We start from the raw sequence: 23,167 nt of genomic DNA, 5'->3' as shown, positions 1-23,167 counted from the left end.
CGTTCAGGTATGTTCCTAAATGTCACTATTTTTAGTTTACTATTTTATTTAATTAAACATTAAAAGTTTAATTACAGAATTAAACTGTTTGTGGCCATTTAAAGTGGGATTAGGATTTTACATATATGGACGACGGGATTCTAGTTCACTGACCTTTATTTTGAAGTGAACAGAGTCGGCTGGCTTCACAATACTCCTCCAGCGCAGAGTGACACCGGGCCGGTGTGATCATCCGTCGAGGTAGCGACCATGCCGACTGTCAGCGTTAAACGAGATCTCCTTTTCCAAGCTCTTGGAAGAACATTTAGTACGTTTCTTAAGACGGGATATATTATAGCTGTTTTAATGCGGAATGAAAGATTTTAGTAAACGGTCATTTCGATGTGAGTAAGCTAGCTTTCCAGCTAGCTAGAAATACAGTAGTGTAGCTAGCGTTTATATATATATATATATATATATATATATATATATACACAATTTTTTAAGTAACTTAATAAATATCTTTATACTTCAGTGTTTAAAAAAACACCTGGAATGTACAAACGTCTGATGGCTAAGATAAATGAACTAATTGGCGTTTGTGTTGGGGTGATTGCATCAGATAAACGAAAACCGAAGAAGCAGAGTCCAGATGAAAAAAAAATAGAATACTGTGTTCGTGTTCTTGTCGAGATGTGTGCTACTCCAAATGTATGTAGACATTGTAAGAACACAACATTGTATTTTGGGGTTTGTTGGTTGAGTTCCAATTTATTTCACAGAAGAGAACATTAGCTAGCTGTTGACGTAATCACAAAGCGCCAGGTGTAAGCATGGTTCGGTATGCAATGGTTTTCCGTTTTTAAAGCTGTCGCTGTGTTCCTGTGTCTTTTATAGCTGATGAAGAATTTGACGAGCTATGTTTCGAATTCGGCCTTGAGTTGGACGAGATTGTAAGTTGAGGAGCGGCACCGCTGGTTTTTATCACTGTTGTGGGTTCAAACAGTTAAGGCTGACATTGTCACAAAGTGCATACAGTGGTTGCAAGCATATTTCAGTTAATTTTAAGATGTCTGACTTGTCTCTGCATAGACCCATTTATACTATGAAGGTGGTTTCTTGATTGGGGTGTGGGTGCGTGTGCGTACGTCTGTCCTGTGCATTTAGACATCAGAGAAAGATATAATCAGCCGTGAACAGGGGGACCAGAAGGCTTCAGAAGCTTCAGATGTGGTTCTCTATAAGATTGATGTGCCTGCTAACCGCTATGACCTCCTCTGTTTGGAAGGCTTGGTCAGAGGCCTGCAGGTCTTCAAAGACAAGTAAGACACAGCGCTGTTTATGATTATGCTTTTGTTGTGTTTAGGGGTAGGATTTTAACAATAATTAGATTGACACACATCTTGACATAAACTAGATCATGCACTGTGTCATTGATACTTAATTGCCTGTACATATTGATGCTATGTTGGATGAAAGGCTTAATTTATTTGATTTAGGAAGGATAATATTAATTATCAAATAACAGGAAGTAGCCTGCTGAAAAAGTATTCTGACAAGATTGGTATAAATTTAGGTTTAACGTTACGGTGACGTTAACATGATGATACCTGAATATGGAACCAGCTCAAAATTAACTCATGAAGAACTCATAAGAATCCTGCCTCAGTGTATACACCTCAGCACGCTAGTGTGTTTGTACTTTCTGTGTAGTATTGTGATAATTACTGCTAGCTGTTAGCTGTGATGTAATAGTGTGTGTGTGTGTGTGTGTGTGTGTGTGTGTGTGTAGAATGGAGGCCCCACGCTACAGTCGTGTAAATCCTCTGAATGGTGATCCACAAAGGCTGATCATAACTGGAGAGGTAAGTGAGACTCTCTCTGCCTTGTAAGCCTGGCTTATTGATTCCAGAATATCCGTGGGGTCCTGATGTATAGCAGCTTTCCATCTTGTTACCTGAATATATAAGGGATCCTGATCAAAACTGGCTGTCCCTCTTGCTGTCTGTGCAGACAGCGTCTGTGAGACCCCATGCTGTGGCTGCAGTCTTGCGCAACATCACCTTCACACCGGAGCGCTATGACAGTTTCATCGAACTTCAGGAAAAACTGCATCAAAACATCTGCAGGCGAGTCGCACGTTTGAATACATCTCTGCGTCTACACAGCAACATAATGATGGTAGTTTAATGCATCTACCATAATGAATACTCCTTGGAGGTTTTCTCAGGTTATGCCCATCTCTCTGTAGAAGAAGGACATTGGTTGCGATAGGAACCCATGACCTGGACACCATCTCAGGGCCGTTCACCTATACAGCCAAAGCACCCGATGACATCCGCTTCAAGCCGCTCAATCAGAATCAGGAATATAGTGCCACCCAGCTCATGGGCTTCTACAAGGTTAGTTTGGATTCCTAATGAGTGTGAAAGTAAGCATAGTGTCTATTCACCTGTATTCTTTGGAAGGGCAGAATCAATGATAATCTATTACAACAATATTCAATAAAGTTCTCGGGTCATTTTTCAAATAAAATGTCCCATTAAATTTAGTCCACAAGTAAAGCTTGGTGTGTTGTTTTTTATGGTGTATAATGTCTTTTTATGAGTAACAAATAGGCATATAAACAATAGAGTTACGCAGTCGAGTACGAGGAACAGTTACATTCTCTGTTTTCCTTGATGATTTCTAAGCACCTCAGTTAACCCTTGCATAAAGAGCTCTGAGCAGTCCATGATGGTCCGGCTCAGCTACTCGGCTTATTGTGTAAACGAGTCAAAGTGGCAGTCCACTGAGACAGCAGCACAGAAAATGTGGTCGATCACAACAGCATCATTATTATTTTTCCACTGCAGTTAACCTACTGAGTCGTTTTGTGGATATGTTTTTATGTAGTTTTTCCTAAACAAAGGCCATTGTGGCTACAGATGGTAACTTCTGTGTTTGGAGTCTTGGGGCGCCACAGACGGCTTCTCACCGGGGCAAAACCCAAAGGACCACGATAAAGCCGCTACAGAGCTGTCGGCGAGAGCATTAACCGATTTCCTGAAGTCTTAACAACCATCATGTGATTGATGTTTTTCTTTTGTCCTCCAGACAGACAGCCACCTACGGCACTACCTGCACATCATTGAGGATGAGCCGCTCTACCCGGTCATTTACGACAGCAACGGGATCGTGCTGTCCATGCCGCCCATCATCAACGGTGAGGCTCCGCACCGTGCCCCCCACGCACTTGTCCGAGACGGAATACCCTTATATGTATTGTATTGCTGTTTGTTAATGGTTACACTATATGCATTTCTGGTTAGGCGATCACAGCAAAATCTCCGTTAACACGAAGAACGTTTTTATCGAGTGTACTGCCACAGACCTAACTAAGGTAGCTTGACTTTTTCATTTTAGTGTTGTTGTTGTTGTTGTTGCTTAATCATTTTAAGACATAACAATTAGCCCCTGGTGTGTGACATTTTGTTTAAAGCCATGTTCAGAATTCCATGAAAGAAGTCCAACATAACTATGTTACCTAAAGGACGTTGCCTAAAAAGAGGACAACAAACCAAACAAACTCTATAATTACACTTAACAAAGTATATTCACTGGCAATAATATAGTTGACAAATTAGCTTTGAACTTAAAACATTGTCATGTCTAAATTGGGAAGCATTCCTGGGCTTAATTAGAAAATGGGTTTTGGTTTTGCATCTAGCTCACATCTTTAATGTTGGTTCACGATATGTACTTATCTGAATACATGTTAATAGCATTTGTTTGCTTACTTGTAGGCAAAGATTGTTTTGGATATGATTGTAACCATGTTCAGTGAACATTGCGACCAGCCATTCACGTAAGTGCGTGCATGCGCATGCCTCTGTTTGATTTCCTGTATAAGCTTTGTTTTAACAAACACTCGGATCTGTTCCTTGTTTCCCGTTTGTCTGATTCATATCCGATGTTTCGCTAAACTCCAGTCACATCCAACCTTCACTTCTGACCTAAGTGCATTATATATGCATTATATACACTCAGTGACCACTTTATTTGGTACACCTATTCACCTTCTTGTTAACGCAAATATCTAATCAGCTAGTCACATGGCAGCATGTGTTTAGGCATGTAGACATGGTCAAGACGACCTGCAGAAGTTCAAAGAGCATCAGAATGGGGAAGAAAGTGGATTTAAGTGACATAGTTGGTGGTGCTAGATGGGCTGGTCTGAGTATTTCAGATCTGCTGATCTACTGGGATTTTCACACATGACCATCTCTAGGGTTTACATTACAGAGAATGGTGCAAAAAAGAAAATGTGCAGTGAGCTCCAGTTCTCTGGGCAAAAAATGCCTTGTTGATGCCAAAAGTCAGAGGAGAGTGGCCAGACTGGTTTGGGCTGATAGAAAGGCAACAATAACTCAAATAACCACTCGTTACAACCAAGGAGAGGAACATCTCTGAATGCACAGCACATCAAACCTTGAAGCAGATGGTCTACAGCAGCAGAAGACCACACCGGGTACCACTCCTGTCAGCTAAGAACAGGCAGCTGAGACTACAATTCACACTGGCTCACCAAAATTGGATAAAAGAAGATTGGAAAAACTTGCCTGATCTCATGAGTCTCAATTTCTACATTGGGATGATGGGGTGAGAACATCATGAATGCATGGATCCATCCTGACTTGCATCAATGGTCCAGGTTGCTGGTGATCTGGGGAATATTTTCTTGGTATAATTGAGCATTGAAATGCATTAAGATGCCATAGCCTATCTGAGTATTGTTGCTGACCATGCACTTCCCTTTATGACTGCAGTGTGCCCATCTTCTGACACCATGTCACAAAGCTTAAATCATCGTGAACATGACAATGAGTTCACTGTGCTTAAATGGCCTCCACAGTCACCAATAGAGCACCTTTGGCATGTGCTAGAATGGGATATTCGTATCATGGCTGTACAGCCAACAAATCTGTTGCAAATGCATGATGATATCATGTCAATATGGAACTGTTGGGGGGAATGTTTCCAGCACAGTGTTGAACCTATACCATGAAGAATTTCAGCAGTTCTGAAAGAAAAAGTACTGGGTCCAACCCAGTACTAGCAAGGTGTACCTAGTAAAGTGACCAATGAGTGGATACTAACAGTGTAATTTTACAATTTCACTCTGGCAGCAATTCTAAAACCTGCATAAGGATAATTTTTGCTACAAACAGAAACTTTGGATAGTACCCAAACCAAATATGTCCGCTTTAGTCAGCAGTTATCACGTGGATTTCCAGCTATTCCAGTGTTGGCTTGGACAAGGGACAGAAGGTTATGGGGAGGAGCTCATACCCTGCTGTGATCTGCATATTAAGTCACACACTGTTCTTGTGTATTCATGTTTGTACATGTATGTAATGGGTCTCCATATACAGATCAGAATAAATTGGGTCAGGTAATGGGGGAAAAAAAAAGCAAGAATAATACAGCTTGAACCAAGCCATAGGTAGACATTACTAGCCATTATTTAAAAATGAATTCTGTCTTTTCCTTCTCTCCCCTCCATCTCAGAGTTGAGGAGGCAGAGGTGGTCTATCCAGATGGCAGGATGGTCACCTATCCTGTATGTATCTATCTCTGTATGTTATTGAGACTCTGCATATGTACAGTTTTAATCAGTTGCTTACAAATAGTGCTAATAACACTTTTTGTTACAACAGATAGATTTGTTACATATATGTATACCCTTTTTCCAATAAGAGAGTTAATATACTTTTGGCTGAGGAGGTCTTTTGGGGGTAGCATTGCAAGTTGAATGGGAGTCTCAATGGCGTTGTGGCGTTGATTGATATTTAACCTTTCAAACCCTAGGAGCTGGCTTATAGGACAGAAACACTTTCAGCAGACTACATCAACAGCAAAGTCGGCATTAAGTGAGACACCCACCATCACCTGTTGTTTACCTCTCTCTCTCTCTCTCTCTCTCTCTCTCTCTCTCTCTCTCAGACAGACAGACAGACAGACCAAGTATTAAAGCTCACACTGTATTTATGCGTGCGCTCTCTCTCTCTCTCTCTCTCTCTCTCTCTCTCTCTCTCTCTCTCTCTCAGTGAGACAGCAGAAAGCATAGCTCAACTTTTAACCAGGATGTGTTTGAAGTCAGAGGTCACTAGCGATGGTGCTGAGATCCAAGTTGAGATCCCGCCCACTCGATCTGATGTCATCCATGCCTGTGACATCATGGAGGATGCTGCAATGGCGTATGGTTTTAACAACATCACAAGGACAACGCCACGCACATATACTGTAGCCAATCAGGTCTTCCCAAACACCAATCAGTATCTCTAACTTTAGAAGTATAAATATATTGTATATCTTGATAGTTTATGCATTTCATTGTGTGTGATTTTAGGGATGGGGTTTTGAACTGAATTGATATTTGAATGTTCAATTTTAAACAAGTATACTTTGAATGTCATTATGGGGTAAATTTTCATTGCTTGCTTATTAGAGAGCTACATCAGAATTTCTGTAATACCATTTGCTATTTGGTTTTGCTTTTTAATGAATGAATGTGTTTTTTGTGTGTGTACAGTTCCCTCTCAACAAGCTGACAGAGCTGTTGAGATTAGACCTAGCAACAGCTGGATTTACAGAAGCTCTAACCTTTGCACTGGTATTCATTATACTCGTCTCCCCCACGCACCCACACACACTGGACCTACCTTTACAAGGACACACACACACAGAGATAAAATGGATGTAATCTCTCTCTCTCTCTCTCTCTCACCAGTGCTCTCAGGAGGACATAGCTGATAAACTGCAAAAGAACCTCAAAGACACGAAAGCTGTACACATATCCAACCCAAAAACTGCAGAGTTTCAGGTACCATACAGAGACACACATGCATATGCGCAGACACATACCAGGGCAAGACATAGCACTACTGTTGCTTGGAAATATAACTGCATAACGGGCCCTACACCCTTAGTCTGTATCTCTTGTTTGTCCACTAGGGTGCACACACTTATTAAAAATCAATTATTTCATTGTAATTGGCTGAAACCATTTATCAGAGAGATTTATCAGGATTGAGCAAAATTTTATCCCCAGTCAGGGCTTTTGTGGATTCTTTGTTCCAATTAATCAAATATTTGGATGTTGCTGAAGTATTGGATGCAGGTTTGTTGAATCTAAACTGCAAGCTGGTAGATCTTCAGGACTGTGGGGACACATCCATATTAAATAATCCATTGTATAGTAAATAGTGTACACAATTTAAATAGGTAATAAATAGTGTAATTACTGTCATGTCTAAAGCTCGGAATAAGTTTCCAAAAACAAGTGTTGGTGGTTGTGCAGTCTAATTGAGCATGTAGTTAGTGGACACTTTGTGGGTGATTTACAAAGAAAACGAGTGAGTGACACCACATGCAGGCAGTATTTAGAATGTGTCTTTTAATTGTGGTAAATGTTATGAGCAGCTATGGTAACTTTGGATTGCAAACAATACATATCGAAATATGCACACTGTGGGTAAAACTAAAGATTACCTAAGGATAAGCAGGTGGCATAGAAAATATATGAGCAAAAGAAAAATAAACATACAATAAAACCAAAATAGCATTGCTGGATAAGATGCATATTTAACTTTTTTTTTGGACCCTTGACACAGTTCAGAATAATCCACTCCAGATGTTCACTAATTCTCCTTTTTCATAGCCTCTTATTTCATCACGACATTAGTAACACAGCACAGTGCCTGCTCACTGGCCGTATTAACAAATTTCCAAAAATCCTTTCAGCCTTGGGAATTTACATTGGGGGTGTAAATGAATCTGTTTGCGTTGACCACACCCATTGTTACATACGCTAAGGTGGAAGCAGCCCAAATTGTATATTCATTAAGGAAAACCAGCCAAACAAACAATACTTATTTTTGCACAATTGAGATGCAATCCTTTGTTGATCCTGTTAGATCAGCTTCAACAATTTTTTTTCAGGTGTTATCAAGTTTGCAAGCATTTTTATACATATAAACCAGGGCCCAAGTGTTCAGTAGACTTATGTTTCATGCGTAGTTGATCGTATTAAGACGTGTTGTTTTATATCTGTGTTATGTACCAAGTCTGGTGTTCTGCATCTAGGTGGCACGGACCACGCTGCTTCCTGGGCTCCTGAAGACTCTAGCTGCCAACAGGAAGATGCCCCTTCCCCTCAAACTGTTTGAGATCTCAGACGTGGTACTGAGGGACGAAAGCACTGGTTAGTGTGTGCATTCGTCATTTTGCTCTGGCATGTTCAATGGATGTTTTGCTGAAACTATAGTCTACAGAGAACTGCATTGGCCAATTTCAGGCAAAGGGATAGTGGCGTGTGTGTGTGTATTCCACATAATGCATCAGGCCTTGCCATTGCAGACACAGCTTTGAATAAATGCTGATTAAATTTAACAGGCACTCAATATAATGCTATAAGATTTAACATAATGCTATTAATGTATGGCTATGTAGGAATGAGGCAGTTATAGCACTGATATGGGAAACATTTGGTTTTTATCATCAGCAATTATGGTGGATCCTGGGGGAAAAAAAATTCAGTATTCATTTTGCATGTCAAGGTACACAGGGATTTTGTCCATGTCTCTGTACATAAACTTTAAGCCCAGTTATGAGCATTTAGACAACTTGTCTCCTGAAGGAAGATGAATTTTGTAGTCTATTAAGAACTATTTTAAAATAGAAACATGAAAATCTCTACACGTCATTAAATCGAAGTCTTAGGCTGTTAAATATTTATGCTTGGTGTGTGTGCGTCAGATGTAGGTGCTCGGAACAGTAGGCGTCTGTGTGCGGTGTATTACAACAAAACTCCAGGCTTTGAGGTGATCCATGGCCTTCTAGACAGAGTCATGCAACTGCTAGAGGTCAAACCAGGGCGTAACCATGGTTACTACATCCAGGCAGCAGAAGGTAAGTGTTATTACGTTTGAAGCTCTTTAACAAGATATAAACTGTATGGTGTACAGAGAGATGGTTCATAGTGCAGTGGAGCCATATTTTACTATATGATGTTTTATAAATGTTTGTTTAATAGTAGATATGATTTATTTATAACATTTACAGCATTTGACAGACTCCTTTGTCCAAAGCACCTTACAGAAGTGCTTTATCTTTATCATATCCTCATGTTGTCATAGATAGTTTAGTGTCGACCATACAGTGAGGCCGACGTGCTGGCTAAAGTGAGAAAGAAGACAAAGGAGTGGGAGCGAGAGGCAGGCCGAGAGACAGCGAGCGAGAGAGAGAAAAACAAATAAGGAGATCAGAATAGACCTGCTAGACTCTGTCCCTCCTCCTCTGTCTGTCTCCCTCTTTCGCTGGCACTCTTGCAGGCATGTTCACTGACACATGCGCACACAATCTCTTGCAGAGGTTTAGTCAGACTGACTCTTTCTCCCACCCGCGTCTCTCTCTCTCAGATTCCACCTACTTTCCCGGCCGCTGTGCGGAAATCTTTTCTCACGGTAAAAGCATCGGACGCCTCGGGGTCCTTCACCCTGATGTCATCAACAGCTTTGAGCTCACCATGCCCTGCTCTGCCCTTGACATTGATATTGAGCCCTTCCTGTGACCTTGTAGCTTAAGCCATTCCCGCATAAGTAACTATGCCTGCCAGCTACACTCATAAATGATCATTATTGGCTCCTGGTGGTTACACCCCCTTTAAACCCACACGAGGCAGTGGGCGGAGTCTGCATTCTGTTCTATGTTGAAATTGTGCAGAACATCACTGTTTCAATAAGGCCCCTTTATAGACAGTCCAACTGAATGCATATTTAATCATTTGTATACAGCAGGTTTGTGTTTATGTACAATACATGGAATTACGTCTCACATAAAATAAATATAGATGAAAACAGCCAGATGTTGGTCTTTGGTTACTAGACTGTTGAAATTGTTCTTAAAGAAACGTCTTTGTCAACTGAATCTGATTCCCTTTATTTGAGAACTATACTGGACATAAAGAACATGACTTTTACACCTGTGTTATGCTCTGAGTTATCATTACCCAAATTGTGCTGAGATGGGATGTAGATTGCTCTTAAATTTTCTTTGTCCTAGGAAGTTGGAGGGGCTCTGCTGACATTTATTTACTTAGAACATGTCAGCTACAACCGATGACTTGTTGGGAGTTTCAGAATGCTAATATGACTTGTGTATTGGATAGTAATAGTAATCTAATCAGTACTGAAATTATGTATGCATCGATGTTACGTCCAGTATTTTCAAACACTCAGTGTTGCAAAGTAATGAGGGATGTTGATCCAAGTCAATTTTGTAGGTGTGTTGAAAAGTTTAAAGCCAGAGCACCTTAATGACATTACAGCCACAACACCCAATTGTAAAGGGAAGATGACCAATAGGAGACTTGGTTTTGTTTCCTTTTTTATTAATTCTTGTCAACTAGAGTAACAAGACATTTTAAATCCAAAAAAATAAATTTTTATAAAAGGCAGAGGAGCTGCAAGAGCAGGCTTTCTGTTAAAGTTGTGATTCTGATGCTACTTTTCCTTTGTGACGACTTCACAGAAGAGCAAAATTCTGCTAATTCCTGCAAAACGATATATTTACAACGGGTTATGTGTTACACAAGTTATATGTTAAACAGTTTATATGTGTGAGATGTAAAATAAGAGCTGACTCCATCTTACTAGGAAAATAAATCGGTTTCTTTCCATCTAGTCATATCTTAACTGTAATGGTAGTTCTAGCATGCCACGGACGTGAATAAATAACTTGAATTTCATATGGAGTTCCTCTGTACAGCGCAGCAAGACTATGTAAACATTTGAATGTGTCTCAGCTTAATGACATCATGAGCCATGTCCCACATGGATATCGTCACATCACTGTAACGTGGGCTTGGAGTCACAGCAGTCTCACGAGTGAGAACACTCGGCAGACGGCCATGCTGTTTACCAGTCCAATGACCAAGTACGTGCTGAACTTGTATGGAACTTCGATCTCCTTCCGCTGACGGGCAACAATGTCGCTATGTGCTACTCCATAGCAACGACAGAGCAGCCGCAGACTAACCCACTTCGCTGTCTGTCGTGTAAGGACCAGGATGGCCAGACCCACCCCAAACCGTGTGACACCAAGTGCAAAGGTCACAGCGTTCATAGGCGGCAGGGTCACCGGAAAGGGTCCTGTGGGTTCGAAGGTCTGACCTAGTTGGTGATTCACCCAGTAACCCACTGAGCAGCCTGCACTCACAGCCATGATGATGGTAGTGTCCCCTCGTGTAGTGCTGTAATGGTCTAGCTCAGGGTATTTGTAGCACAGATAGAGGGGAAGAGCCAATGCTACAGCAGGGGAGAGGGGGCTATTGAGTTGTAGTGAGTCCAGAATGCTCCAGTGTGGATAAATTATTCCCAGAATGAGTGCAGATATAAGAATTCCACAGATAACATCCTGAGAGAATAAGAAAGAGTGATTAGTCCATCAAAGTTGCACTATAGGGCATGTAGTCATATGCAACTGATAATACATTAAGGGCCAGGTTTCTGGACATGGATAAATCCTACTCTAGGACTAAATGGAAATGCCAACAGTGAATCACCATTAAAATTCTATTTAGTCTTAGGCTTAATCTGGATCTGGTAAAGTGAGCCTAAGTGGTTTCATAGCATCCCAGTGTTACAGATATGCTTAGTTTATGGATAAAATGCAGTCAGTTTCCAGCACTGTACATTTGGTAGATCTGACAGAATCGACAGGCATAGCTGCTAATTCCACAATGATGAAATACAAGCAAGATGACCTCTCCCAACCTATTTCCCTGGTAAGTAGCTGACACTCATGGCTTGATATAGCTGAAAAAAGAAACTCACTGTGCGGTCAGATCTAATGTGCCCCACTAGCCTGTGTGTTCTAGGCGAATGGGAAAAGAGCCAAACTGTGTGCAGTCTAGAGGTTTGCAGGCTGCTGTCCACAAAGACGCAGCTACAGCAAATAACACACCCGATTAGGGTTATATTTCAGCTCAGACACACTGGGCCAAAGTGCACAGTACTTCCTCTGTTTTTAATTAATTTGCTCTCACATGCACACACACACACACACACACACACACACACAGTGTTTTCTTTTAGATCTTACCAGTGCGGAGTGCATGCCCGTGTAGAGGCGACTGAGACACACCAGACCTGACAGAACCACAGCCAGGACTAAACCCACCTCGAACGTGAACTAAAAACACACACAGAAGCACAGTGCTTAGGGCTATATACACAGCTGGGGTGATTCACTATTGTGTGCACATTTAAATCGTCGTGTTTTTTTTTTTGTCTCCCCTACAGTGGAGTGTCTTTATATTTTGTGATTAAAATAATAATCTCAATGTCAGATGGACTAATTCTTGTTATATAATGGTGTGGGTTGAAATGATAAGACCTTTGCACCGGTTGATGTCCTAGGTGTATGTAGCCGTACCCCATCTGTCCTGTGCCCAGACAAACCCAACACAATACCGCACCTCCCACACAGTGATTGACTGGTGGGTGCGGTCAGTGGAAGGGGACACAGAGGGTTGACTGATGAATCTCTGTGTTGAATGCCTCTCTCAATCTCTCTCTTTTCCTTCTGTCTCTCTTGTTCTGCTTTTTTGGTTCACTGTCCTTTGTTTCTCAGCTGAAGAGTTCATCCCTTTTTCCTGGACCATGTCTTCATGTCATCCATCTCTTCTTCTGTTTTCTTCTTCCTCTGCTTGGCATACTGTCATCTTTTATCATCCTGTTTTTCTCTTTCAGTCTCTCTCCCTCCCTCTCTCTCTCCCTCACTCTCTCTCACTCCCTTGCTCTCTCCCTTCCTCACTCTTTCCCTCTCTCTCTCCATCCCTCTCTCTCCCCCTCTCCCTCCCTCACTCTCTCTCTCTCTTCCTCGATCTCTCACTCCCTCGCTCTCTCCCTCTCTCCCTTCCTCACTCTTCCTCTCTCTCTCCCCCTCCCTCACTCTCTCCCTCTCCCTCGCTCTCTCCCTCTCACTCCCTTCCTCACTCTCCCTCTCTCCCTCCCTCACTCTCTCTCACTCCCTCGCTCTCTCCCTTGCTCTCTCCCTTCCTCACTCTTCCTCTCTCTCTCCCCCTCCCTCGCTCTCTCCCTCTCCCTCGCTCTCTCCCTCTCTTCCTCACTCTCCCTCTCTCTCCCCCTCTCTCCCCCCCCCTCTCTCTCCCTCTCTCTCTCTCTCTGCCATTTCTTCTCTTTTCATTTGCTTTTCCCTTCCCTTGGTTAATCAGTAACTGTGCTTGTCCTTTCATGTACCCTTTTCTTTTTTCTTCCCACCCTTGCCTCTCTCCCTCGCTCCCTCCACTGGGGATCCTCCACAGTAGGTAATGAAGACAATATATCAATACCATCAATGGATGCTGAGACGACAAGGCATGGGTATGACTGGGAAGACAGTGATCCCTTCAGAGTGTTTCTCTCTTTCTTACACACACAGTTCAGTTCATTTCTGAATGTGTAAACTCATGTCCAGTCTCCAGGGTTCCTAGCACACTGTGGAGTGTGATGGATTGGTTCATCTCTGAGTGACACTGAATGCTAATTTTTACTGAGGGCTTTTCACAGCATCTCACAAGCAGCTGGGTGGGTGTAGCCATTTGTGATTGATAATGGCTGACTGATTGCCTTTGCTGCAAGGACCATTTATAAACACTCTGCTTGTGTGTGCATGCATTGAATAAAGTGAAGTGAATGACTGTCCATACTACAGTGTACACTATCAATGTATCCCTAAACAGAAAAATATATGTGTTCTTACAGATTCTTCTGTATCAGTCTGTGTATATCTTACCCGCACTTTTCCCTGCATGCGTCTCTCTCCTTTGTGCCGAACAGAAGTGCACTATACCTGTGTGTGTCTGTGTGTGTATCAACAGCCTGTGCATTAGCATATGCATGTTTGTTTGTGTGTGTCTGTGTGTGTGTCTGACCTGAACTCTCTCTTGAGCACTGAACAGCAGTGTGAATGATATCGCAATAGCTCCCATCGCATGGGTGGAGGGCATTCCATATTCTGCATGCACGCGCTGCTCCAATTTAACCACAGGGGGCACTGTTGGCCGAGGCAACTTCAAAATGTCCTTCATTACCTGCCCTATATACATCACCACCTAGCCAGAGTCAGACAGAGGGATATGAAATGTAATGGGGATCATTCTTTCATAGGGGAATAGAGACAAATGGATGCAAATAAATGTAAACAGAACAGGCACACACACTGTCTCTCTCTGATGGGTGGCGATTACTTTCTAAAGAGTGCTCTCATTTTGAAGAAGAATGTGATTTGACAGATGTATATGCATGGAAATCTTTTATAAGAGATTGAAACTGTAAGAAGTGAAATTGACACTGGAATTTAATTCAGATGAAAATATAATTGTTTAATTTTATTTAAAGTTATCAAAGAGTTGCTGATGTTCTGTCAGGCTGTCGACATTTTTACTTTTTCTTTCAATGTGTGCTAGAGTAGAAATGTTGAGAGAAGAAGAGATACCTGGTACAAATATCATACAAGACTGCAATAAATATGCTTGTGCTGTCATTACCCTTACTCTGTGTGTGTGTGTGTGTGTGTGTGTGTGTGTGTGTGCGTGCGTGTGTGTGTGTGCGCGCGCACGTGCATATGTGTTTCCTCTCACAGCCCACATGTTGACAAGGCGTCGGCACAGGAACGGATCCAAGTTCCAGTGGATACAGGGCAGGAAGGAAATGTAAAAAACTTCACTTCCCAGTGCTGCGGACACCACAAACAGGAAGTAGAGAGGCCAGTTTCTCACCTCATACTGAGTACTGGCATGCTGAAAGGAAAAGAACGCCAGTTAAACTTGGCTGCCTTTTTATCTGCAGCATTTCAATGACCAGTGGTTCTCAAACACTTTATGCTCATGTGGTGGTAGTGATGATAAAGACATCACAATCCAAGTGCCTAAATGTGCTCCTGGTGATCCACATACGCCCTGCAGAGTTTAGTTCTAACTCCTGGAGCTCTACCTTCCTGTAGAAATAGTTCCAGCTCTGTTCCTTAATGTCTAAGGGCGTTTTCAAACTTGTTCCGGAAATCAAGGATCGATTCTAGGCTCGTTTTGGGGACGGGCTCATGATCGCTGGTTTGCTTCACAGAAGAATGTCATTCCGAACCGTGGATCCATTACCTAATTCTATACGTCACTTTTCTGCGTGCAGGTTTGCAAAATGTTAGGCATTAGGTTTATCCGTTGTTTTATTATTTATTTATTTTTATGATTTCCCTTGGATACAAACAAATCAAACTCAAGCGGCGAAGAACAAGGCCCTTTAGATTTATTGCATTTCACCGTGAAGGAGCACATGCTAACAAGGAGTAGTTCTCGTATGAAAAAGGTTTCAGCCATTCAAGCCAGCATGAGACTTGCAATTTTTTCGCTATGCTCCCAGTACACACGCTCGCTCCACAAAGCTGAGCCTGTTAAAGTAATCTTGCTCCAGTCCTAGGAAAGTGTGGCAAATACTGATGCAAAAAAGTGATGACATAGCCATATGCTGGTCCCATCTTACGTCTGCAATCCTTTCCGCGTAATGACGCGTTCCGCGCACAAGCGGCGCCGAGAGCACACGGCTCCCAAACGCGCAGCGACCCGCACCACAGTTCACAGGAAGCGAACTCCAGATGACCTATTCTAGGAGAACCAGATACCGGTTCGCTCGAAAACATTCACACTTGACCAAATGTACTTAACAAACACAGCAATCGGTGCTGGGTCCGGGGGAAAAAAAAAAAAACTAGTAATACAAAATCCTAAATATTTGACTGCTTTTAATATGACCACAGGGACCTATAAAACCATTCAGTTCAAAATGGATCCTGTCTGATGATGTATAGTGCTAAAACCATTAAGACTGAATTTGCCTTACCAGACATACAGGTCTGAGGGCAAAGTTAAGTCTTGTTTATTGATTTTTCCCAAATTTCTCAGAATAGAAAAAAAAATATTTTAAAGTTGTTGAAAAGCACACATAGTCTCATTCAAGCACTGGTGGGAAAATGTCTTGTATCTGAAGGTGTCTTTAATCTCTAGCAGTACCATAAGACATCACTTGCGTACGTGAACTTTACAGCCTTAACCAACCCGACGAGCGGGAAAAGCCTGTTTTTTTTTTCCATTTCATTTCATTTTTCTTCTCATATTTTGCCCCGTTTCTGTATGTAAAATGGAACTGATATGTGTGCAGCAGCGATAATACATTGGTGTATAGTTTTCATAGATATGCCCGTCACCATTATTTACTTACGTTAATTTTGCAGTCATCTGCGGTGTGGTTGTAGTTTGAGTTATCGTCCTGTGACAGCGATCTCCCGTTCGCGACCAAATCTCCTTTTCGGTGGTGAACCTTCGAGGCGGTCAAGTTACTGGGCTCATGCTCCCGTACTTGTCCCGTTTCAGTGGTTTCTGGCGCCGGATACAAACCGCATGCCTGCTGGAATGTAGCAACCAGATTCGAGCTGTTCAAATACGATATTAACCACCACATCACCGCACGCTACTACCTGCTACACCTACTTCTGAATACGCGCTTCCGCGTTTAATCCTCGCCACACGCGCGAGCGGGTAGACAGATGCGCACAGGTACATCTTGTTCATTACACCGGCATGGGTCTGACGTAGGTAGTTAGAACTAACCTATTGGGCATCAAAAATGATTTGCCCCGTCTCACAAATTGCCTGTTTACTTATTTATTTATTTGGCTCGCTCTGCCATTTACTGGCCTATTTTTGTGATGCATAGATCATGGCTTACATTATTTAGCAAGATGTGTGTGTGTGTGTGTGTGTGTGTGTGTGTGTGTGTGTGTGTGTGTGTGTGCGTGTGTGTGCGTGCGTGTGTGTGCGTGTGTGTGCGTGTGTGTGCAACTAAAATATTAAAATTCTGATGATATGGCCATTTTGTAGGTTTTTCTTTTAAACACCAAATACGGTTTTATCTGTAAAATTAAAATATTCTGAATATTTATTATCGGTACTTAAAGTTAAGACTAGAGATTGAATTAAAGTGTAGGAAAAGCATTAAGTTACAGCGATGCAAACCGCAAGACACCTTTTCTTTCTCTCTCTGTCTCTGTCTGTGTGTATGCGCGCATTAATGAGCTGCTCAATCATTAATGAGTCATAGCCTATTTAATATATCCGCACACTGTGTCGGATGCCCACCAACTTTGAGGATAACAGTACATGACGATTACATTTTCCCGCATGTGAGATTTTTCCAATTAACATTTTGATATGTTTTTCAGGTTATGGGGCATTGTGCATTTTTATTCATTGGGTTATTGACTCAGCATCTGTATCCACGGAAAGCGGAATTAGGAGAACTCCGTGGTCCCGCTCGTTCTAGAGGTGACGTGGGCAGACGGACTTGAGTCATAAGATGGTGGGTTTCCATGACAACGTCGATAACACAGCTGTTGTTTGGGTCTATCTATGCCATATGCCAATTAGTCTATAAATGGGCTAATTAAATGGGGTTTTTTGTTGTTGTTTTATGTGTTTATTTCTTTTGATTGTCTGATCGTAAAATAATCATAACTCAAGACAGCACACAGAACATATGTAAACAAGGACTTGCAAATAGTACTGAAGTAAACAGGAAGAACATTTCTCAACTTTGACCTTTTCCAGCGACGCGTGCCGTTTGACCCGGCGCGCGTGTCAGCGTCTTGCTTTGATTTCGCCGCACGGGCTCTTTGTCTAATAATGCACGGCGTGACGGGGCCGCGCGCGGAGTGATTCTCCCTCCCGCATCTGCCTGGAGTCCCAGCCGCTCCCTCCCTCCTCTGCGGGCTCGTCGTCGGTAGAACGGCGGATCGAGGGAGTGCAGGCAGCGAGAGCTACGCCGCTCTCCGCTAGACCCGGGGACTCTCTCGGTCGACGTTTGCGTTTCGGCGCCTGAAAAAACAACAACAACCCCACAGCCTTTTGCGGCCACCATGACATCACTACTGCTGCCCGAATAGCTTAAGACTGCGTTCGTGTTTCAGTCAGAGTGGACCAGATTGGAGGGACGCGAGACACAGTGTATCTCAACTGAATGTTTTGAAATCTTTTTGTTAACGGCGTGACACAGTCGTTGTGTGTGGATGTTTTTATTTTTTATTTTTACAGGAGAATGGCCTTTTCATTAAGGGTGTGAGGGGGGGAAAAAAAACAACAACAACTCATCACCGTCATCCCGCGTGACGGGAGACTCATTGTGTTACTGAGGATGTGAACAGCGCGAGATGCTATGGCAGAGGCGGATGTAGCAGCCAACGGTTTGGAGCCGCCTGGGCTCGCCGCCACAGCGTTTCCGTATGAGGAGTATGAGTGCAAGATCTGTTACAATTATTTCGACCTCGACCGTCGCGCTCCTAAGATCCTGGAATGCCTTCATACGTTTTGTGAGGAGTGTCTCTATGCGCTGCACCTGCGCGAGGAGCGGCCCTGGCGCATCAGCTGTCCTGTGTGTCGGCACAGGACTCCCGTGCCGGATTACCGGATACAGAACCTACCCAATAATACCAAGGTCACAGAGGACTTCCCCCTCTATATAGACTCGGACCCTCTGCCTCAAGATGCATTACCGCCGCATCCGCCGCCGTTACACCCCGCACTCGTTGCTCTCAGGCGCGAGGAGGCATCCGGGGCGTCCACCACGAGTCAGGCCACACCGTCAACTACCGTGTCCACTGCTACCACACTGTCGCAAGACTCGGTGTCGCGCTACGAGAGCTGCCACCACTGCAAGCGGCTGGCGCTCACCACCGGCTGCGTGTGCGTCGTCTTCTCGTTTCTGGCTATGCTCGTGCTGCTCTTCATGGGCTTGATATTTGTGCACAGCCACAGTGGGCCGCCGTCGCCCGCCGGACCCATCTGCCTGTCGGTCGCAAGCATCCTCGCCATGGTGTCCGTGGTGGTTACGTGGCTTATCTGCTGGCTGAAATACAGACCTGAGCACGAGACAGGCCGTCCTTCAGCCACAAATAACGGCAGCAGGAGAAACGCCTGATCATTAGATATTTACTGCTAGTTGGTGTACGTGTGTGAGCGCGCGTGCGCTCGTCCACTGTAAAAATCACTGGTTGACTTGGAGTGTTTTGGGCCCTGCTTACAGTTAATTTAGCAGTAATTTTATTTGGTATGCATATTCATTATACCCCCCGCGCTGTGCTTTTTCCCCCCTGTAGCCGTAGGCATGTTGTTTGGCCTTTAAAACTATTTCCAAGAGCGCTGAGCAATAGATTTGGGTCACTAAGAAACCACCTCCTTTGCTTCTCATCGACCCTATGCATAAACACGGTGTGACCGTGCCACAACCGACAATCGCTATAAGCGTGACACGCTAGCAGCATTCGTGGTTTCGTGGGCTTTTCTGTAAATCGTTACTCACGTAAGTATCTAGGCTGTAAAAATTAAGGTGTGGCTCTTTCTAACTGCTATTTTAATACCCAGAAATCTGTGACAGATGTGTGTGGGCACAACGCGCCATAGCGCCTTCCACCTGTAGCCTCCGTTTAGTGTATGTTATAAATGCGCACTGTGATGCGTTGTTTTGAGGTTGTTAATATACTGGACAGGAAAACAAGAACATTTAGTTCGGTCTGGCATTTGTTTGGCACCGTGCATTAAGCACGTCATACGACCAATAAGCTACAGAACTAAATATAGCCTAAAGCACTTGATACAATTTTTAATTTCAAATTGTATGACCGATGAATTATTCAGAAAAAAACGAACAATGATTTTGGATTAAAATCATTGAGTCTGTTTCAAATTTAGTCCGTCGTTTCACCTGGTTAGCCTAATTATACAAGGTTTCCTGTTTCTCTGTTCAAAATGAGCAGAAGTGTGTCTAAACGAGGTTGTAGCGCACGGACAATACAACCTCAGCGAGGTCCTTGACACCCCAGAAACGTAAATCCAGAGATTCGCAAACGTGTGTTTCTCTGTGAACATTATCTATAAGATAACTAATGAACTGGAAGTACTGGGGAGGATCCAGTTTACGTAATGAGATAGAAAATCAGACTGAACGTTGTTTCGGGCTATAAATGTTATGGCGGATAGCTTTTTTATTTCATTTCTCTGAAATGGTAAGAAACGTTTTTGATGGCTATTCTGTGCCTTTTTCTTTATATTTATTTGTGAGTACTAAGCTCCACCAATATGTTTTTTTTAATTTCTGCTAATTGTTTAAACAAGGTTTAAGATCACTAGACAGGTAATTGCACTGGTCATAGGGTGAGAAGTTTCTTTCAGGTTTGCGCTGCCCCCTAGTGGCGTATTCATGCAATGCAGGAGTAGTTTACATGTAGTGATTTGAGCAGCCCACGCACATACACACGCGCGTGTGTGTGTGTTGTATGCATGTGTGTGTTTGCGTCAGTAAACATCCATATAAATATGTATTGAGTGGGTGTAGAGTGGTCTCCATGCATTGTGTGTATGTGTGTGTGTTTGTGAAGGGATGCTGATCTGGTTTGGACAGTCATGAGTGTGTTTAGTCTCTGTGACAATATAGCATACTGTTCAGAGGCAGGAGTGAATTGTATCTGTGCAGGAAGCTCAGTACTGCAGGGATCTAGTGACCAGCTTTACTAATTCTACCTGTATGTCATTGCAGTCGAACTCTGCCATTTACAGCACATAAATAGTGACTCTGCTATTACATCTTCAAAGCAGTGGAACATTTAGGATGCATGTTGCCACTCCCCAGATCTAGAGACACACCTCTAGGAGCAAGATCTGACAGTCAGGAACCTGAAGAAACGTGGTTTGAAGCTCTGAGCACTTTGTTTGCACATTTCTACTTTTTTTTGTAAACAGTGGTATGCTTTATATGTACTTTGGACTACAAAGATTCTCTGAGTTCTCGAAACATCTAAAAGGAACCATATTCACAGTCGACAACAGTTATAATCAGTGAAGCTGATGAAAACAATCATGTAGTATAGCTTTAAAGGCAATTTAATGTGTGGGTATGTGAGCTTCTGTGAGGAGTCAAAAGACTCCAACCATTCTTGTTTTTCCCCTACAGTTCTCCATTCTTTCATCAGGAGTCTGGGCAAGGCAACAGTCTTCCTTTGTCTTTCTTTTTCTTCTTCCAGAATCATTTAAAACTGCTGGAGGACTTAAACCAGGCCCCAGACATCTTGGCTTTATGTCCAACTAAAAACAAAACGATGATGAGCGATACAGAAGAGAAAGAGAGAAAAGACAACTGAAATTGTTTTGTTAAATAATTTAATCATTTAAACAATACAAAAACATAAATAGACACTAAATGCTTGTTTGTATTTTATATTAAATTTGTAGTAAATGAACATACACAAAATATTCTGTGGCATTTTCCATGGCAGCTCTGATGAGCCCCATTGTCTTACTGCCCTTCAGTGCAGCTACATGTCTGGAAGTGTTTGGTCTAAAGTTTGTGCTTCTCATGTCTGAAGTGTTACATGACTGACCCACACACACACACACACACACACACACACACACACACACACACACACACACACACACACACACACACACAAACAAACAAACAAACACTGGCCCTAGCACCATCACCGGGAGCTTTGTGTTCAGTACACTCATTGCACAGACATGCAGGAATGACAGTAGTCTTCAAACATAACCCATATATATTCTGCCCTATTGTCTATTTAGAGGTTAGACTGGTTTTTATTCTTTATAACCCAGAGATTAGATTGTGTGTGGTTTTGTTTATTCTTTATGACTCAGACATTGTTGTGAACCATCTCTGACTTGTACTTTGCACATGGAAATGGTTTGTTCTGTTTATATACATAAAAACACATTTACTTAGAGAATTAAAAGACTGAATAAATATATACTTTTGTTGTTATTCATAAAGACATCCTGAAAAAAGTGCCCCAGAGAGAGGGACACAGTGAGAGAAACATTTATTCAGATTTTGTTACTATTTGTAAATGTTTACTAACACTGTAGTACTGTACTACAGTAGTTATCCTTGACTGACATTTTTATCCAGTGGCGTAGGATTTTATCATTAAACTATCCCGGTTGGGATGGGGGGTGGGGTGGGGGGGGTCACTGTTCAGACCACACAGCCTAACACATAATATGAGTAGTGTAAACAGGTATTATTGGGGAGGACACCGTTCACACCATCCAGCCTAACACATTATATGAGTAGTGTGAACAGGTATTATTGGGGAGGACACCGTTCACACCACCCAGCCTAACACATAATATGAGTAGTGTGAACAGGTATTATTGGGGAGGATACCGTTCACACCACCCAGCCTAACACATAATATGAGTAGTGTGAACAGGTATTATTGGGGAGGACACCGTTCACACCACCCAGCCTAACACATAATATGAGTAGTGTGAACAGGTATTATTGGGGAGGACACCGTTCACACCACCCAGCCTAACACATAATATGAGTAGTGTGAACAGGTATTATTGGGGAGGATACCGTTCACACCACCCAGCCTAACACATTATATGAGTAGTGTGAACAGGTATTATTATATGCCTATACCCATGCCTATCAACAGGCAAGATATAACAAGACAAATGTAATGCAGATAAATTTAGTTACTCAAATTAACACAAATCAAATAATGTATTTATATGAAAGAAGTCATTATTATGTTTCTGTGTTTAGGATCTTGCTCTTTCTCCTCTGATAGAACTGTCATAGTCTGAACATTCACTTTAACTTTATATGTTGCCAGTCATCCAATACTGCCATCATTACATATTTCAATAATTTAAAACAATTATATAGGAAAGGAAATTACGCATTTGGTTACTGCATTTACTGTCAGGCCGGTAACAGGGCAATTTATTGTCAGCCGAGTAACAAAAACACCCTGTAGTGAATTCTTCCAAGCTGCTTTTTTTTTGTTTGTTTGTTTTTTTTGCTCGTTTTGTTCTTTCCCTGTCATGAGGATGTTAGTGAGCAATGTACTTCATGTACTTCATTACTTTTTTTTTTTTTTGGTGAGACTTGACAAAAAAAATAAAAAATTTTGCTGTTGAATTTAAGGTTCGTTTAAATGAAAAATATTTAACTAAAATGTTCATCAACAAGCCATCTAGGTGCCACTGACAGAAGTTGACATTAGTCATCTG

General features: G+C 42.3%; 3 protein-coding genes across 7 annotated transcripts; 2 read left to right on the top strand and 1 right to left on the bottom strand.

Moving 5' to 3' along the window:
• Positions 1-166: 166 nt before the first annotated feature.
• Positions 167-9,880, top strand: farsb (phenylalanyl-tRNA synthetase subunit beta). Of its 2 annotated transcripts, none has more exons than XM_027012151.3 (17): positions 167-307; positions 877-932; positions 1,147-1,301; positions 1,772-1,844; positions 1,993-2,108; positions 2,231-2,381; positions 3,076-3,184; positions 3,291-3,361; positions 3,765-3,826; positions 5,530-5,581; positions 5,830-5,891; positions 6,069-6,276; positions 6,554-6,634; positions 6,752-6,844; positions 8,107-8,224; positions 8,779-8,931; positions 9,441-9,880. In XM_027012151.3, exons 1-17 carry the CDS (start codon positions 250-252, stop codon positions 9,590-9,592), a joined length of 1,770 nt encoding a protein of 589 aa, XP_026867952.2. In that variant the 5' UTR covers positions 167-249; the 3' UTR covers positions 9,593-9,880. The 2 variants fall into 2 exon arrangements, with proteins under 2 accessions (XP_026867952.2, XP_026867953.2); XM_027012152.3 differs by having other exon boundaries at positions 268-383.
• A 514-nt stretch (positions 9,881-10,394) lies between these two features.
• Positions 10,395-16,644, bottom strand: sgpp2 (sphingosine-1-phosphate phosphatase 2). Of its 3 annotated transcripts, none has more exons than XM_027012155.3 (5): positions 16,296-16,643; positions 14,804-14,824; positions 13,958-14,137; positions 12,124-12,213; positions 10,395-11,436 (listed from the first exon to the last, which is right to left on the bottom strand). In XM_027012155.3, the coding sequence occupies exons 1-5, from the start codon at positions 16,533-16,535 to the stop codon at positions 10,891-10,893; spliced, it is 1,077 nt and encodes a 358-aa protein (XP_026867956.1). In that variant the 5' UTR covers positions 16,536-16,643; the 3' UTR covers positions 10,395-10,890. The 3 variants fall into 3 exon arrangements, with proteins under 3 accessions (XP_026867956.1, XP_026867954.1, XP_026867955.1); XM_027012153.3 differs by having other exon boundaries at positions 14,666-14,824; positions 16,296-16,641; XM_027012154.3 differs by lacking the exon at positions 12,124-12,213 and having other exon boundaries at positions 14,666-14,824; positions 16,296-16,644.
• Positions 16,645-17,690: 1,046 nt separating this feature from the next.
• rnf228 (ring finger protein 228) lies at positions 17,691-21,891 on the top strand. Of its 2 annotated transcripts, none has more exons than XM_081699889.1 (2): positions 17,691-19,427; positions 21,145-21,891. In XM_081699889.1, the coding sequence occupies exon 1, from the start codon at positions 18,285-18,287 to the stop codon at positions 19,044-19,046; it is 762 nt and encodes a 253-aa protein (XP_081556015.1). In that variant the 5' UTR covers positions 17,691-18,284; the 3' UTR covers positions 19,047-19,427; positions 21,145-21,891. The 2 variants fall into 2 exon arrangements, with proteins under 2 accessions (XP_081556015.1, XP_081556014.1); XM_081699888.1 differs by having other exon boundaries at positions 21,075-21,891.
• Positions 21,892-23,167: the final 1,276 nt, after the last annotated feature.

Source organism: Electrophorus electricus, chromosome 17, assembly GCF_041902795.1.
Source record: "Electrophorus electricus isolate QZ-2024a chromosome 17, ASM4190279v1, whole genome shotgun sequence".
NCBI lineage: Eukaryota > Metazoa > Chordata > Actinopteri > Gymnotiformes > Gymnotidae > Electrophorus > Electrophorus electricus.
This window is presented reverse-complemented; position numbering and strand designations above follow the sequence as displayed.